Source organism: Falco punctatus (assembly GCF_963210335.1).
Source record: "Falco punctatus genome assembly, chromosome: 21".
Classification (NCBI taxonomy): Eukaryota; Metazoa; Chordata; class Aves; order Falconiformes; family Falconidae; genus Falco; species Falco punctatus.
Window position 1 is genome coordinate 90,100 of NC_137601.1, and position 14,811 is coordinate 104,910.

Below are 14,811 nucleotides of genomic sequence, written 5' to 3' on the forward strand. Positions count from 1 at the left end.
TCCCTGTGCCTGTCCCTCACCTGTGCAACGTCCCCATGCAACATACCTGTGCATTGTCCCCGTGCAATGTCCCTGTGCAACATCCCCGTGCAATGTCTCCGTGCAACATCCCCGTGCAATGTCCCTGTGCAACATCCCTGTGCAAGATCCCCGTGCAATGTCCCCGTGCAACATTCCCATGCAATGTCCCTGTGCAACATCCCCGTGCAATGTCCCCATGCAACATCCCTGTGCAACATCCTCGCACAATGCTCCCATGCAACATCCCCATACAATGTCCCCGTGCAATGTCCCTGTGCAACATCCCCGTGCAATGTCCCCGTGCAATGTCCCTGTGCAACATTCCCGTGCAATGTCCCTGTGCAATGTCCCCGTGCAACGTCCCTGTGCAATGTCCCCATGCAACATCCCCATACAATGTCCCCGTGCAATGTCGCCGTGCAATGTCCCTGTGCAACATCCCCATGCAACATCCCCGTGCAACATCCCCGTGCAATGTCCCCGTGCAACGTCCCTGTGCAACGTCCCCGTGCAATGTCCCCATGCAATGTCCCTGTGCAACATCCCCGTGCAATGTCCCCGTGCAACGTCCCTGTGCAACATCCCCGCACAACGTCCCCGTGCAATGCTCCCATGCAACATCCCCATACAATGTCCCCGTGCAATGTCCCCGTGCAACATCCCCGTGCAACGTCCCCGTGCAATGTCCCCGTGCAATGTCCCCGTGCAACATTCCCATGCAATGTCCCTGTGCAACATCCCCATGCAACGTCCCCGTGCAATGTCCCCGTGCAATGTCCCCGTGCAACGTCCCCGTGCAATGTCCCTGTGCAACATCACCGTGCAACGTCCCCGTGCAATGTCCCTGTGCAACGTCCCCGTGCAACGTCCCTGTGCAATAACCCCATGCATTGCCCCTGTGCAACATCCCCGTGCAACGTCCCTGTGCAATGTCCCCGTGCAACACCCCCATGCAATGTCCCCGTGCAACGTCCCTGTGCAACACCCTCATGCAACGTCCTGTGCCACACACCATGCAATGCCCCTGTGCAGTTTCCCCACATATTCCCCATCCGATGCCCCGTGCACCCCCTCGTGCACCACCTGGCACAGCGGGAACCCCACAACGCCCTTCCCCAGTGGGGAAACTGAGGCACAGCCCTTGGGGGTGGCTCTTTGGGGAGGGCAATCCCGCTGAACCCCAATATCAGCCAGCAGAGAAGCCACATCCCACTCCCCCATCCTTTTACAACGGGGAAACTGAGGCACGCCTGCTGGGACGGGCTCTGGAAGGGGGGTGGGATCCAGCTGAACCCCGATATTAGACATCAGAGAAGCCACCACCGAGCCACCAACCCCCTCCTGCCATGGCCCGGGGCGGGGGGACACACACCAGGACACGGGGCGCAGCCACCGACGAGGGGTTTAATTGCTGTGGGAGATGGGGGGAGGGGGGACACACACGATGCCCCCCCTGCCACCACCGCTGCCACCGCCACCACTCCTGCACCTGCGCTCAACCTGGAAGGGGGGGGGGGGGGGGGGCGGGATATAAAAAAGGGGAGTTGGTGACAGCCCCCTCCTCACCTCCCCCCCCCACTTCCCCCACCCCGGGGGTCCCGGGAGGGTCCCGTACCGCGTGCGCCGCGCTGTGCCGCCAGGATCATGGCGATGCCCAGCAGTGCCAGCAGGATGCCCAGCGCCATGGCGGCACCGCACAGCGCCGTCTCCAGCTCCTCGGAGGAGACGGGTTCTTGGGGTACTACGGGGAGGGGGGACACAGCGAGGGGGGGTCACAGCCAGCCTCGGTGCCCCCAGCTCCCCCCTCCCCTCCTCCACCCCCACGCTCACCCCAATAGGCCACCACGGAGGAGTTGTCCCCTTCGTGGGTGATGACACAGGCGTAGACGTCACCGGTGGCGGGGGTCACCCGTAGGTAGGAGAAGCGGGTGAAGGCCAGGGTGGCCGTAGGGGTGTAGGGGGTGTGGGTGACCCCCTGGGTGATGGGGACCCCATCCAGCTGCCAACTGATGTCCACCGCCGGCGGGAAGATGTTGCCCACCACGCACACCAGCGTGTTGGCTTCACCCAACCTCAACGGTTGCACCAGGAAGACGTCGGCCATGGGGATGCCTGGGGGGGAGGGGAAGGGGGGAGGAGGGGGGGGGGATCCTATGGGATCGCTCCTTGCCAGAGCACAGGGGCACAACCCCCTCCCCCCCCCTCGACCTGCTGGCCACCACCCCGCCGTGGTGGCCCAGGAGCCCGTTGGCTCGATGGGCTCCAAGGGCTTTTCCAGCCCAGATCCTTCCAGGATCCCACGGATCCACCCCCCAGCCCGTGTCCGGGATCACCCCAGCCCGGCTGCAGGAGGTTCCCCTGGGCTCCCACCCCGGCAGATCCCCCCCCGGGGTGGATCCCATCCCTCCGGGGTGGCACCACGCTGGGCGTAGGGGTCACGGAACGGTACTGGTCCCAGTACGGGCCACCGCTCTGCGCTGGTCTCCATGCAGATGCGGAGCTGTCGACCACAACCCACCACATCCCCCCCTACCCCCCAATTCCTGACCCCCCAAACATCCCCCCCACCTCAGCCCATGGCCAGAAGTGGATGCAGTGGCACCGAGGCGGCAAGTGGCACGTAGGGTTGGAGGCCACCACGGCCACCATCTCACCTACCCTTGGACTCCGGCAGGTGGCCGGTGGCCAGCGCGGTGAGCTGGCGGCGCAGGTCCTGGCAGAACGTGGCATCCCGGAGGAGCTGCTGAGGGGTCTCCAGGGCTGGGGGCCAGGGGGGGATGTCGGGGAGCTGGGGGGTCCAGCGGGAGCGGGGGAAGTCGAACCAGAAGAGCTGGTTGGCGTCGAAGGCCAGCGCCAGCCCCAGCGAGGGCATGGCGGGCTGGCAGAACAGCACCTCGGCCAGGATGTGCACCACGGGCTCTGCGGGGAGGGGGCAGTGGGGCGGGGGGCGCAGGGGGCGCGGGCATGGACGAGGCGTATGGGCCTGTGCGCTGTGGGCACGCCCGTTGCACGTGCAAGCACGCGGGGCACGTGCACACGTCGCCCGTGCATGCCCAGTGCATGTGTCCTTGCACCGTGTGCACGTGTGTCCTTGCATCATGTGTGCGTGCACACTCATTGCACACAGAGCACCTGTGTCCTTGCACCGTGTGCACGTGTGTCCTTGCATCATGTGTGCATGCACACTCATTGCACACAGAGCACCTGTGTCCTTGCACCGCGTGCGTGCACACTCATTGCACACAGAGCACCTGTGTCCTTGCACCGCGTGTGTGCACACTCATTGCACACAGAGCACGTGTGTCCTTGCACCGTGTGCGTGCACACTCATTGCACGCAGAGCATGTGTGCACTTGCAATGTGTGCGTGCACACTCATTGCACACAGAGCACGTGTGTCCTTGCACCGTGTGTGTGCACACTCATTGCACACAGAGCACGTGTGTCCTTGCACTGTGCACATGCACATGTCGCCCGTTGCACACAGAGTACATGTCGTTGCACCGTGTGCATGCACACTCATTGCACACAGAGCACGTGTGTCCTTGCAATGCGTGCGTGCACACTCATTGCACACAGAGCACGTGTGTCCTTGCACCGTGTGTGTGCATTTCCATTGCACGCAGAGCACCTGTGTCCTTGCACTGTGCGCGTGCACATGTCGCCCGTTGCACACAGAGTACATGTCGTTGCACCGTGTGCATGCACACTCATTGCACACAGAGCACCTGTGTCCTTGCACCGCGTGCGTGCACACTCATTGCACAGAGCACATGTGTCCTTGCACCGTGTGTGCATGTCCATTGCACGCAGAACACATGTGTCCTTGCACTGTGTGCATGCACACCTGTTGCATGCCGAGCGTGTGTCCTTGCACCGTGTGTGTGCACACTCATTGCATGCAGAGCACGCATGTCCTTGCACTGAGTGTGTGCGCACAGAGCGTGTGTGTGTGAATGGCAGCGTGTGCATGCATGCACCCGTGCCACACGTGTGTGCACCGCATATGCCACGCACACACGCACTCTGTGCGCACACACTCAGTGCAAGGACACATGCTTGGCATGCAACAGGCATGCATGCACATGGTGCAAGGACATGTGCACTCGGCGTGCAATGAGTGTGCATGCACACAGTGCAAGGACATGCGTGCTCAGCGTGCAGCATACAGTGCAAGGACATGTGCACTCGCCGTGCAATGAGTGTGCATGCACACAGTGCAAGGACATGCGTGCTCAGCGTGCAGCATACGGTGCAAGGACATGTGCACTCGCCGTGCGATGAGTGTGCACGCACATAATGCAAGGACATGCACCCTGCATGTGTGCTCATTGCACACGTACAATGCTTGCACACACACACATGCTGCACAAGGACACACGCCCTGTGTGCACACGCACTGTGCAAGCACACACATGAATTGCACGTGCATGCACACGGCGTACGGACACACGCTCTGCGCACACGCCTTGTGCACACACACATACATGTGCTTTCCACTTGCACGCAGCCCCTTGCACTAGTGCACACCCCCCCCGCACACCACACCCCCTCCCGTGCCCTGCCACCCCGCCGTGACCTCCTACCTTGGGGGACAGCCCCCGCCAGGGCCCCCCAGAGCAGCCCAGCCAGCGGGACCCCGCTCCAGCCCGCAGCACCCATCCGTCCGGCACCCAGCACCCAGGGGTGCCACCGCTCCCCCCGCACCAATGGCCGGGCCACCCCGTCCCTCGTCACCTGTTGCTGGGCAGAAGGACCCGGCGTGGGGCTCGGGTGCTGTGACAGAGCCAGGGACCGGTGGCCTGGCGTGGGGCAGGGACCCCCCACCTTGGGGACCCCCCACCTTGGGGACCCCATCACCTTGGGCATCTCCCACCTTGGGGACCCCCCATCTTGGGGTCTCCATCACCTTGGGACCCCCCACCTTGGGGTCCCTATCACCTTGGGTACCTCCCACCTTGGGGACCCCCCCACCTTGAGGTCCCCATCACCTTGGGCACCCCTCCCCTTGGGGTCCCTATCACCTTGGGCACCCCCCACCTTGGGGACCCCATCACCTTGGGCACCCCCCACCCTGGGACACCCCCCCCCCAACACACACACTCCCAGCCCTCTCGTGCGTGGCGGTTGCAATCGCTGGGTGGCGATGCCACGGTGCAATTAATAAGGCTGTTAATGAGGGGACGACCTGGGTGGTGCCGTGTCCCCCCTGCTGCCCATGCTGGGTGTTGGTGCACCCCTATCCCTGTGTGCTGCACCCAGTGCAATGCCGTGCACCCCGTCCCTGCATGCCATGCACCCTGTGCACCCCTATCCCTATGTGCTGCACCCAGTGCAATGCTGTGCACCCTGTCCCTGCACGCCATGCACCCTGTGCACCCCCATTCCTGCATGCCATGCACCCTGTGCACCCCTATCCCTGTGTGCTGCACCCGGTGCAATGCCGTGCACCCTGTCCCTGCATGTCATGCACCCAGTGCACCCCTATTGCTGCCTGCTGCATCCGGTGCAACACCGTGCACCCTGCCCCTGCATGCCATGCACCCTGTGCACCCCCATTCCTGCATGCACTGCATCCAGTGCACCCCTATCCCTGTGTGCTGCACCTGGTGCAATGCTGTGCACCCCGTCCCTGCATGCCATGCACCCTGTGCACCCCCATTCCTGCATGCACTGCACCCTGTGCATGCCTATCCCTGTGTGCTGCACCTGGTGCAATGCCGTGCACCCCGTCCCTGCATGCCATGCACCCTGTGCACCCCCATTCCTGCATGCACTGCACCCTGTGCATGCCTATCCCTGTGTGCTGCACCTGGTGCAATGCCGTGCACCCCGTCCCTGCATGTCATGCACCCAGTGCACCCCTATTGCTGCCTGCTGCATCCGGTGCAACACCGTGCACCCTGCCCCTGCATGCCATGCACCCTGTGCACCCCCATTCCTGCATGCACTGCATCCAGTGCACCCTTATCCCTGTGTGCTGCACCTGGTGCAATGCTGTGCACCCTGTCCCTGCATGTCATGCACCCAGTGCACCCCTATCCCTGCATGCTGCACCCAGTGCAACGCCATGCACCCCATCCCTGCGTGCCATGCACCCTGTGCACCCCATCCACGTGCTGCACCCAGTGCAACACCACGCGCCCTGTCCATGCAGTGCATGCACCCAGTTGCACCCCCATTGCTGCATGCACTGCACCCAGCGCACCCCGTCCCTGCGTGCAATGGACCCACGGCACCCCCAACTCCTGTGCATCCACTTGCACCCTCCTAGCAGCATGCAGCACACCCCCCCGCGGTGCTGTGCACCTCCCGAGTGGGGTGCAGGGCGCTGCTGCAATCCCATCCCCCAGCCCCCGTGGGTCCCTCCCCCCGTGGGTGCTCCCCCACCTCCCGCCGCACCCGGCACCCCCACGGATGCCAGCGGCGCACCCCTGCAATGCCCCCCCAGCCCCCCCACCCCCCGCCGTGGGTGCGCCCTGGCAATGCCCCGCACCCCCCCCGCCCCGCCACGGACCCCCGTGGGGGCACCCACGCAGCGCACCCGCTGCAGCGCTGCAGCAGGCCTGCAGCGCGCGTGCGCGCCACCGGCCCACCCACCCCCCCCGCCGCGGGGCCGGCACTAGGACCCCGCGGAGCCGGGGGGTATGAATGAGGCCGTGGGAGCCGCGGGGGCACCACGTGACGGCAGGGAGCCAATCGGGGCGCGGGTGACGTAGCGCGTGGCTCCCTTTTCTGCCCTGGGATGGTTTTTTTTATCTTTTTTGCCCCCAAAACGGTTTTTTTTGGGGCGGGCGGCGGGGGGGGGCGCGGAGCGGGGGCGGATGAAGCGGAACCGGGGCCGGGTGTCGCGGCCCCGCTTGGGGGCGGCTCAGGTGAGTGACTTTGGGGGGGGGGGGGGGGGCGGCCTCGCCCTTCCCCCCCCATGGAGGAGCGGGGGGGGGAGGTCATGTGATGGCGGCGAGCTGTCAGTCAAGCGTTGTCCCGCCCCGTTGGCGGAGCGTTGGCCAATGAGCGGCGAGGACGGCGGCGACGGGCAGGTGGGGCGGGGCGGCTTTGTGCGCGGCGGCGGGGGCGGCGGTTTGGGGCGAAAAGCGCCATGTTTGGGTGTTCGCGCGGGGGTGGCGGCGGGCAGGGCCCCAAGTGCTGTGTCACGGCGTGGGGGCAGGGACCCACTCGTGTCCTGCGAGCCCGCGGCGGGGCCGGATGGAATGGGATGGGGGGGGGGGGGGGAAGGCCGGGACCCCCCCTCCGCGGTGGGGGATGGAAGGCGTTCGGGGCTCCCCGCGGCCGTGGCGGGTGAGCACCCTCCCCCACGGGCGGCGTGGGGGTCCCGGGACCCCCCCCCGGGGTGCGTGCGTGCGGGGCGGGGGGGGTAACGTGTGCTCAGGGCCCCCCCCGTCGGGCTGAGGGCCCCGATAGCGGCGTGTCCGTGGGGGTTACCGCCTCCCGCGTGTCGTGAGCGTGGCCGTGGCGCGGCCTGGGGGTCCGTGCGGGGCGACGGGCGCGGGGGGGCACCTGGTGCGTGGCGGAGGCGGCGGGACCCCCACCACCATCCCCGGCGAGGGGGGGGTGAGGGTGGGGTGGGGGGATCCCTCCCCGTACCGGGCACCGGGGGGGGCGCCGGGGAGGCGCCGGGGCCGCCTGGGAACGCCGGGCTCATTGTCCGGCCGGGGCGGCCGCCGCCGCAGAAGATGGCGCCGACCGGGCCCGTCCCCCCCCCGTCCCCGCCGCGGGGAGCGCGACAACAACCGCCAACGGCCGGTTCCGCCCGCCTGTCCCGCCCCTCACGTGACCCGCTGCCCAATCACGTCGCAACGAATGGCAGCGCCGGCCAATCAGCGCCGCCGCCGCCCCCTCCATCGGGTGAGGCGCCGGGCGGAAGGGTGGGAGGGGAAGGGAGAGGCGCAGATGATTGGCGCGCCGCGCGGCCAATGGCAGCGCCGCCCTTGGCGTGCCTCCGCCCAATGAGGCCGCGGCGGGGCGGGGTGGGGCGGGGGGGTGATGTCAGCGGCGCCGCCGCCCAATGAGGGGCCGGCTGGTGTCTATATAAGGGCGGCCGGGGGCAGGCCGAGAGGCGCCATTTCGCTGGGACGAAGGACGGAGCGGGTCGGGCCCGGTACGCGCGGGGGGCGGCCCCAAACCGGATCCATCCTCCGCCGGGCGGCTCAGCCCCCGCCTCCGCGCTCCCGGAGGGCTTCGCCGGACCCTCCCCGGCCTCCGTAGCGACCCCTGCCTGCGGCCAGCGGTGAGGGGGGCCCCCCTCCCCCCCGCCCTCCTCCCCTCAGGGAGCCAAGATGGAGCTGGGCCCGTGATTCCCCGGTGCAATCCGCTGTCATCCGGCACCCGGACAGCCGCCGCCCGCCTCATCCCCGGTCCCGGCGGACGCAACCGGCATTTAGCGACGCGCCGAGGCTTGTATTGATCGCATCGCAGCAAGATCCGAAACCCGCTGGGGGCTCCAAAGAGGGGACCCCCCCCCCCCCCCTCTTCTCCGTTCCCCCCCCCCCCGCCGCCATTTTCTCCGCGCCCGTTCATGTGAAGGCCGGTGGATGGTCCCGCTCCGCCGCCCGGCCGGAGGAGCCGCCGCCGCCGCCGCCTGAGGCCCGCCCCGCCCGGCCGCGCCCTGCCCGGGGGAGCGGAGGGGGGCGCCTGGCTCTCCCCCCCCGTTAACTCGGTGATGCGCTGACGGGGGGGGGCCCCCACCGGGCCGGGACCGCCGGAACCGTTCGCCGGGCAAAGTGGGGGGGTCGTCGGAGGAGAAGACGGCGGCGGCGGGTGGAGGAGGAGGAGAAGGAGAAGAAGGACGGCCGGGACCGCGGGCCGGACACGCAGCCGCCGGCATGTTGCAGAATGTGAATCCCCAGAGCAAGTAGGTACCGGCGCCGTGGGGATCGGGGGAGGGGATGGGCTGGTGTCACGCGTGTCTGTGTCACCCGTGGGTGACACCACCCGTGGAGTCGCCGCTTGGGGTCCTGACCCCCCATTCACCCTTTTCTCTGCGCCGACACACCGCGACAGCGGCCCCTTCCCACCCACACCCGTGGGGCTGGGGGCTTTGTCCCACCCCACGCGTGACCGTGGCCCTCAGGGCCACCTTGCCTACCCCCCGCGGCGTGTCCTTGGCACCGCAGCCCGTGCCCTTGGCAGCCGGCGGGACCCACGGGGAGGTCCCGGTTGTGCCAAGCGCTGACACCCCGGTGGGGCGCCGTGGCTGTCAGGCGTGGGTGAGGGGCACCCGTGGGGGGGCACCTCAGGGCAAAGGGGGGGTGTCACCCCTGGCGGTTGAGGTGCCTGAGGGGTTCGGGGGGGTGGTTAAAGTGAAGGACTGGGAGCTCTGGAGCTCCTGAGCTGGCGTGTCGGCATCACGGGGGTCCCACGGGGGTCCCACGGCTGCCCTGGTGGCTTCTGGTTTGCCTGGCAACAAAATTTTCGTTTTTTTTTTTTTTTTAATTTTTTTTTTAATTTGTGGCTATTTCGGTGCTTTCCCGCTGCCGAGTTGGCGTTCGGCCCCCTAAAACGGCGCTCGTTGCCTTAAAACACCGATTTTGGGGGTTTTCTCCCCCTTCAATGGGCGCAAGAGGCGGTTGTGAGCGTGACGCGGTCACGGCTGCGCCGCCTCCCTGGGACTTGGGGGGGTCCCCCGAGGCCTGGCCTGGCCCCCCGTTGGCTTTTTGGGGATTGTCGGGGGCGGGGCGGGGGGTCTCTGCACCCGGGACGACACGGAACCACCCCCGCTCTCAGCCCCGACGTTGACGTTTAACGGTTCGGCCACCAAATCCCACCGGATTCCCTCCCGCTCCGTGGCCTCGGTAAAAAGGCGGGTGACACCGGGGTAACGTCATCGTCGCTTCGACGCCTAGCAGCGCCGTCACCGCACCGGCACCGTCACCTCCGTGCGCGGCACCGTGTGCCGACTCTTTTGTTCGAGGGCGAGTGCCTGGACTCACGCCAACCTCTCGGTGCGCCGGCGCGGGTGACGCTCCCGGACGCCGGCGGGGAACTGGGAAAACGCTTAACGGGGACAACTGGGAGTTCATAGCCAAAACCTCCTTTTTTTTTTTTTTTTTTTTTTTTTTTTTTACCCCCTCTCCCGGGGAGATGCGCTCTGAAAATCCGGATCGCTCCCGCCACCCCGTAGCTGAGCGCGATGACGTTCCCACCTTTCAACGGCGGTGTCGGGAGCGGTCAGCTCCTTCTGGGATGTTATTATTTTTATTTTTTTGGGGGGGGGGGAATCCCATAGCCCGACCCTGGTTTGATCCCAGAGGTTTGGTGGGGTTTTTTTGGTGTTTTTTTGTGGTTTTTTTTTTTTTTTTTTTTTTTGGCCAAGGCGGTGGCGCAGCATCCCAGCGCGGAGCTGCCCCGCTAATCCTGTCTCTGCTCCCCTTGCAGGATTCTGGGGGAGGGCAATGCCGGGCTCATGGCCCTGGCGACGGAATCGACCCCCGGCAAGCGGATCCGCAAACCCTCTCTCCTCTACGAGGGCTTCGAGAGCCCCACCATGGCATCAGTGCCCGCCCTGCAGTCCCCCCAGGTGAACCCACCTCCGCCGGAGGTTTCCAACCCCAAGAAGCCGGGTCGGGTCACCAACCAGCTGCAGTATCTGCACAAAGTGGTGATGAAAGCTCTGTGGAAGCATCAGTTTGCTTGGCCTTTCCGTCAACCCGTCGACGCTGTCAAGCTGGGCCTGCCGTAACGAGCCCTGCGGGCGGGTGTGTGTGGGGGAAAAAAAAAAAAAATATATATATATAAAAAAATAAATTAACGGTGCCCAGGGTGTGCGCGAGTGTGTGTGGGGGTCCCCCCATCATCTTGCTCGCCCCCCGATGCGTGCAGGCAGGGGGTGTTAGGCAGACTTAGCGTTGAATTTTGCACTGCCTGACCCCGGACGGGCTCTGTGTCCCCTTCCCCCGCTGCCACCTCCAGCCTGAGAGTGCCAGGGCCGGCGCCATCCCCCTCCCGGGGGCTCCGCCACACAGATGCAGCCGCAGGTGCCTGGGCTGTGCTTGTCCTTGCCCTTTCCTGGGGGCATGTCCACGTGTCCCCCCCGTCTCCCACCCCCCCCAGCCCCTTGTAGGCGTCCGGGCTGGTCCTGGAGACGTCCTCAGGGCAGCTGCCACCCCCCCTTTGTCCCGATGTCCCCTACAAAGGTATGGATGAGATGACGCAGCCACTCTAGAGGTAACCCGGACGCTTCCCCACCTAATCTCTTGTGCCCTGAATGCGTTTTGCAGATTCCCATCCATGAATTTGTAGAAGACATCCTGTGACCCCAATATTAAACGCCAGCCCCCCTGTGCACCTGTGGCGCCCAAGGAGTTAAAGCCCGGAGGTAATTTCCACGTAGGTTTTGCTCTCTCCGATTTTTTTAGCGTTAGCTTTCCCCCCCCCGAGCGCCCCGTCCCACCTCTGACCCGGGACGTGCGCGCCCTCCGGACACAAGGCAGGGGCGGGGTGTGGGAGGGGGGATATCCAGCCCCCCTCCCCATAGCGTAGGGTCCCCCCGGTAAAGCTGGCTGCGCCCCAGGCCCCTAGGGACACTCTCGCCGCCTTGGGCGGAGGGGGACGGTGGCACTCTGGGGTGGGGACCAGGTCCGGAGGTGTTTTTTGAACCCCTTGCACCCCCTGCCTGCCTTTGGGTGACGAGTGAGAGCTGGTGTGTGAGCCCCCCGCGGGGTGTGTGGGGGGGCTGGGCGCGGGGAGGGGTGACCCGACACGTTCCCCCCGACTCTGACCACCTGCGCGGTGTGTGTGTTTTTTTTTTTTTTTCCCGTTTGTTGGTAGGATTATCACAAGATCATCAAGCAACCCATGGACATGGGGACGATCAAGCGACGCTTGGAGAACAATTATTACTGGGGGGCTGCGGAGTGCATGCAGGACTTCAACACCATGTTCACCAACTGCTACATCTACAACAAGGTGAGAACCGCGCCGGTGCTGCCCCACGCCGCCACCGAGCCCCGCGCCGTGCTTCCTAACGCCGCTTCCCCTCCTCCCTCCGTAGCCCACGGATGACATTGTGCTGATGGCCCAAACCCTGGAGAAGATTTTCCTGCAGAAGGTGGCTCAGATGCCACCAGAAGAGCAGGAGATCGTGGTGCCGGTGGCCAAGAACAGCCATAAAAAGGGAGCGTCCCGGGCAGCAGGTAAATGGGAGCATCCCGCGCGCGTGGGGTGGGACGGCTGCTGGGGTGGGGGGTGACGGCGGTTCCCTGAGGCTCAACGTCCTCCCCGGTGCGGCAGTGGCACTAACGGTGGAGTTTTGGGGGGGGGCTTCTTGTCTCGGCCCAGCGCTCCTGGCGGGACTCACAGCTGCTCAGCAAGTGCCGGCCGTCTCCTCGGTGTCCCACACCGCGGTCTACACCCCAAGCCCCGACATCCCCACCACCATCGTCAACATTCCCCACCCATCCGTGATCTCCGCTCCGCTCCTCAAATCACTGCACTCCACCGCCCCGGCCGTCCTGGCTGCGCCCGCTCCCACCCAGCCCGTGGCCAAGGTAGGAGGAGGGCCGGCTCTGCGTCTGCAGCCTCACACCTGGTTTGTGGTGTGCGTATTTTTATTTTTTTTTTAATTTTTTTTTTCTAATTTTTTGGTAGAAAAAGGGTGTGAAGCGGAAAGCGGACACCACCACCCCCACCACCACGGCCATAATCGCCACCAGCGGGGAGTCCTCGCCCTCCGCCACCTTGCTGGAGGCCAAGGCGGCCAAAATCCCGGCACGCCGGGAGAGCGGTCGCCCCATCAAACCCCCCAAGAAGGACTTACCCGATTCGCAGCAGCACCAGACATCCAAGAAGGGTAAATTATCGGAGCAGCTCAAGTACTGCAACGGGATCCTCAAGGAGCTGCTCTCCAAGAAGCACGCGGCCTACGCCTGGCCCTTCTACAAGCCCGTCGACGCCTCGGCCCTGGGGCTGCACGACTACCACGAGATCATCAAGCACCCCATGGACCTCAGCACCATCAAGGTGGGGAAGAGGAGGGTGCAGGAGCCTTTTTTTTTTTTTTTTTTTTAAGGGGGTGATGGTGGGGGGGTGTCTTTTTTTTCTGATAACCCCCCTCCCCGGGCTCACCGTTCCCTCTCCCCGCAGCGGAAGATGGAGAACCGGGATTACCACGACGCGCAGGAATTCGCCGCCGACGTCCGGTTAATGTTTTCCAACTGCTACAAGTACAACCCCCCCGACCACGACGTGGTGGCCATGGCTCGCAAGCTGCAGGTGAGCTGGGGGGGGGTGGGGGGCAGCTGGCCCCTCTGCCCCTTCCCCACCCCCCCATCGCCACCGCGCTGACCCCCTCCCCGCTCCCCCTCGCAGGATGTCTTCGAGTTCAGCTACGCCAAGATGCCGGATGAACCGCAGGACGCCAGCCCCCCCTCGGTGTCGGCCCCGCTTACCGGTGCCCTCTCCAAATCCTCCTCCGAGGAATCGTCCAGCGACGAGGACGAGGATGACGAGGACGACGAAGACGACGAGGAAGACGAAAGCAGCAGCGAGAGCTCGTCGGAGAGCGAGGAGAGCTCGGATTCGGAGGAGGAACGCGCCAACCGCCTGGCCGAGCTGCAGGAGCAGGTGAGGGGTCGGAGAAGGGTCCACACCACCTCCCAGACCCGCTCCCCACGCCCGCCTCACCCCCCTGTCTCCCCCCACAGCTGCGGGCCGTGCACGAGCAGCTGGCTGCCCTCTCACAGGGCCCCGTTTCCAAACCCAAAAAGAAGAGGGAAAAGAAGAAAAAGAAGAAATCGGAGAAGCACAAAGGCCGGGGAGGTGACGAGGAGGCCCGGGCGCGGCAAGCCCAGCTCCGTAAAGCCAAGAAAGCCGGCGGCGGCGGCAGTGGGACCGGTGGCGGCGGCGGCGGCAGCTCCAAGTGAGTAGGGGGGGCTTGGAAGCGATGGGGCACGTCACCCCAAATTTTGGTGTGAGCGGGATTTTGGGGGGGTTGGGGGTTTATAGCTGCCACCGCCGCCGATGCCACGCGGTTTTTCCTTTTGCCGGTAGGAACGCGAAGAAAGCGGCGAAAGCAGCGTTGCCGCCGCCGCCGGCGCTTTACGATTCGGAAGAGGAAGAGGAGAGTAAACCCATGACGTACGACGAGAAACGGCAGCTGAGTTTAGATATCAACAAGCTGCCGGGCGAGAAGCTGGGCCGCGTGGTGCACATCATCCAGTCGCGGGAGCCTTCCCTGCGCGACTCCAACCCCGAGGAGATCGAGATCGACTTCGAGACCCTCAAACCCTCCACGCTGCGGGAGCTGGAGCGTTACGTCCTCTCCTGCCTGCGCAAGAAACCCCGCAAGCCCTACAGCGAAAGTAAGTGCCGCAGGGGGGGGATGGGGATGCCGGGAGGTGGGTTTTTGGGGGGGTCTGGACCCTAATTTGAGGGTCTTCCCCCTTTATTTAGCCACAGGGGTGCACCAGGAGGGGGTTTTTGGGGGGTCTGGACCCTAAATTGAGGGTCTTCCCCGTGGCTAAATAGTGGGGGGTGCACCAGGAGGGGTTTTTTGAGGGGTCTGGACCCTAATTTGAGGGTCTTCCCTGTGGCTAAATAGTGGGGGGTGCACCAGGAGGGGTTTTTGGGGGGATCTGGACCCTAAATTGAGGGTCTTCCCCCTTTATTTAGCCGCAGGGGTGCACCAGGAGGGGTTTTTTTGGGGGTCTGGACCCCTAAATTGAGGGTCTTCCCCGTGGCTAAATAGTGGGGGGTGCACCAGGAGGGTTTTTTTTGGGGGGTCTGGACCCTAAATTGAGGGTCTTCCCCCTTTATTTAGACGCAGGGGTGCACC

The 14,811-nt window shown here is 65.1% G+C and overlaps 2 protein-coding genes across 3 annotated transcripts; one reads left to right on the forward strand and one right to left on the reverse strand.

Annotated features, from left to right (window-relative positions):
* Nucleotides 1-1,405: 1,405 nt before the first annotated feature.
* LOC308055994 (class II histocompatibility antigen, M alpha chain) lies at nt 1,406-4,737 on the reverse strand. Its single transcript, XM_080370720.1, has 5 exons — nt 4,607-4,737; nt 2,680-2,940; nt 1,852-2,133; nt 1,637-1,762; nt 1,406-1,521 (listed from the first exon to the last, which is right to left on the reverse strand). Exons 1-5 carry the CDS (start codon nt 4,680-4,682, stop codon nt 1,517-1,519), a joined length of 750 nt encoding a protein of 249 aa, XP_080226846.1. The 5' UTR covers nt 4,683-4,737; the 3' UTR covers nt 1,406-1,516.
* A 3,202-nt stretch (nt 4,738-7,939) lies between these two features.
* Nucleotides 7,940-14,418, forward strand: BRD2 (bromodomain containing 2). 2 transcript variants are annotated; one of them, XM_080370656.1, is made up of 10 exons: nt 7,940-8,892; nt 10,416-10,716; nt 11,808-11,945; nt 12,031-12,172; nt 12,318-12,526; nt 12,627-12,998; nt 13,122-13,250; nt 13,347-13,601; nt 13,721-13,896; nt 14,028-14,418. In XM_080370656.1, exons 1-10 carry the CDS (start codon nt 8,864-8,866, stop codon nt 14,401-14,403), a joined length of 2,127 nt encoding a protein of 708 aa, XP_080226782.1. In that variant the 5' UTR covers nt 7,940-8,863; the 3' UTR covers nt 14,404-14,418. The 2 variants fall into 2 exon arrangements, with proteins under 2 accessions (XP_080226782.1, XP_080226781.1); XM_080370655.1 differs by having other exon boundaries at nt 7,945-8,892; nt 13,682-13,896.
* Nucleotides 14,419-14,811: the final 393 nt, after the last annotated feature.

What these genes read in the sequence shown, in the direction of transcription:
- LOC308055994 (XM_080370720.1), bottom strand. Translation starts at nt 4,682, where the DNA reads ATGGGTGCTGCGGGCTGGAGCGGGGTCCCGCTGGCTGGGCTGCTCTGG. An exon ending in GGCGGGGGCTGTCCCCCAAG is followed by an intron (nt 2,941 to 4,606) that starts GTAGGAGGTCAC and finishes CCCTCCCCGCAG; the next exon opens with AGCCCGTGGTGCACATCCTG. An exon ending in CCACCTGCCGGAGTCCAAGG is followed by an intron (nt 2,134 to 2,679) that starts GTAGGTGAGATG and finishes CCTCCCCCCCAG; the next exon opens with GCATCCCCATGGCCGACGTC.
- BRD2 (XM_080370655.1), top strand. Translation starts at nt 8,864, where the DNA reads ATGTTGCAGAATGTGAATCCCCAGAGCAA. An exon ending in GGGAGCGTCCCGGGCAGCAG is followed by an intron (nt 12,173 to 12,317) that starts GTAAATGGGAGC and finishes GTCTCGGCCCAG; the next exon opens with CGCTCCTGGCGGGACTCACA. An exon ending in TGGACCTCAGCACCATCAAG is followed by an intron (nt 12,999 to 13,121) that starts GTGGGGAAGAGG and finishes CTCTCCCCGCAG; the next exon opens with CGGAAGATGGAGAACCGGGA.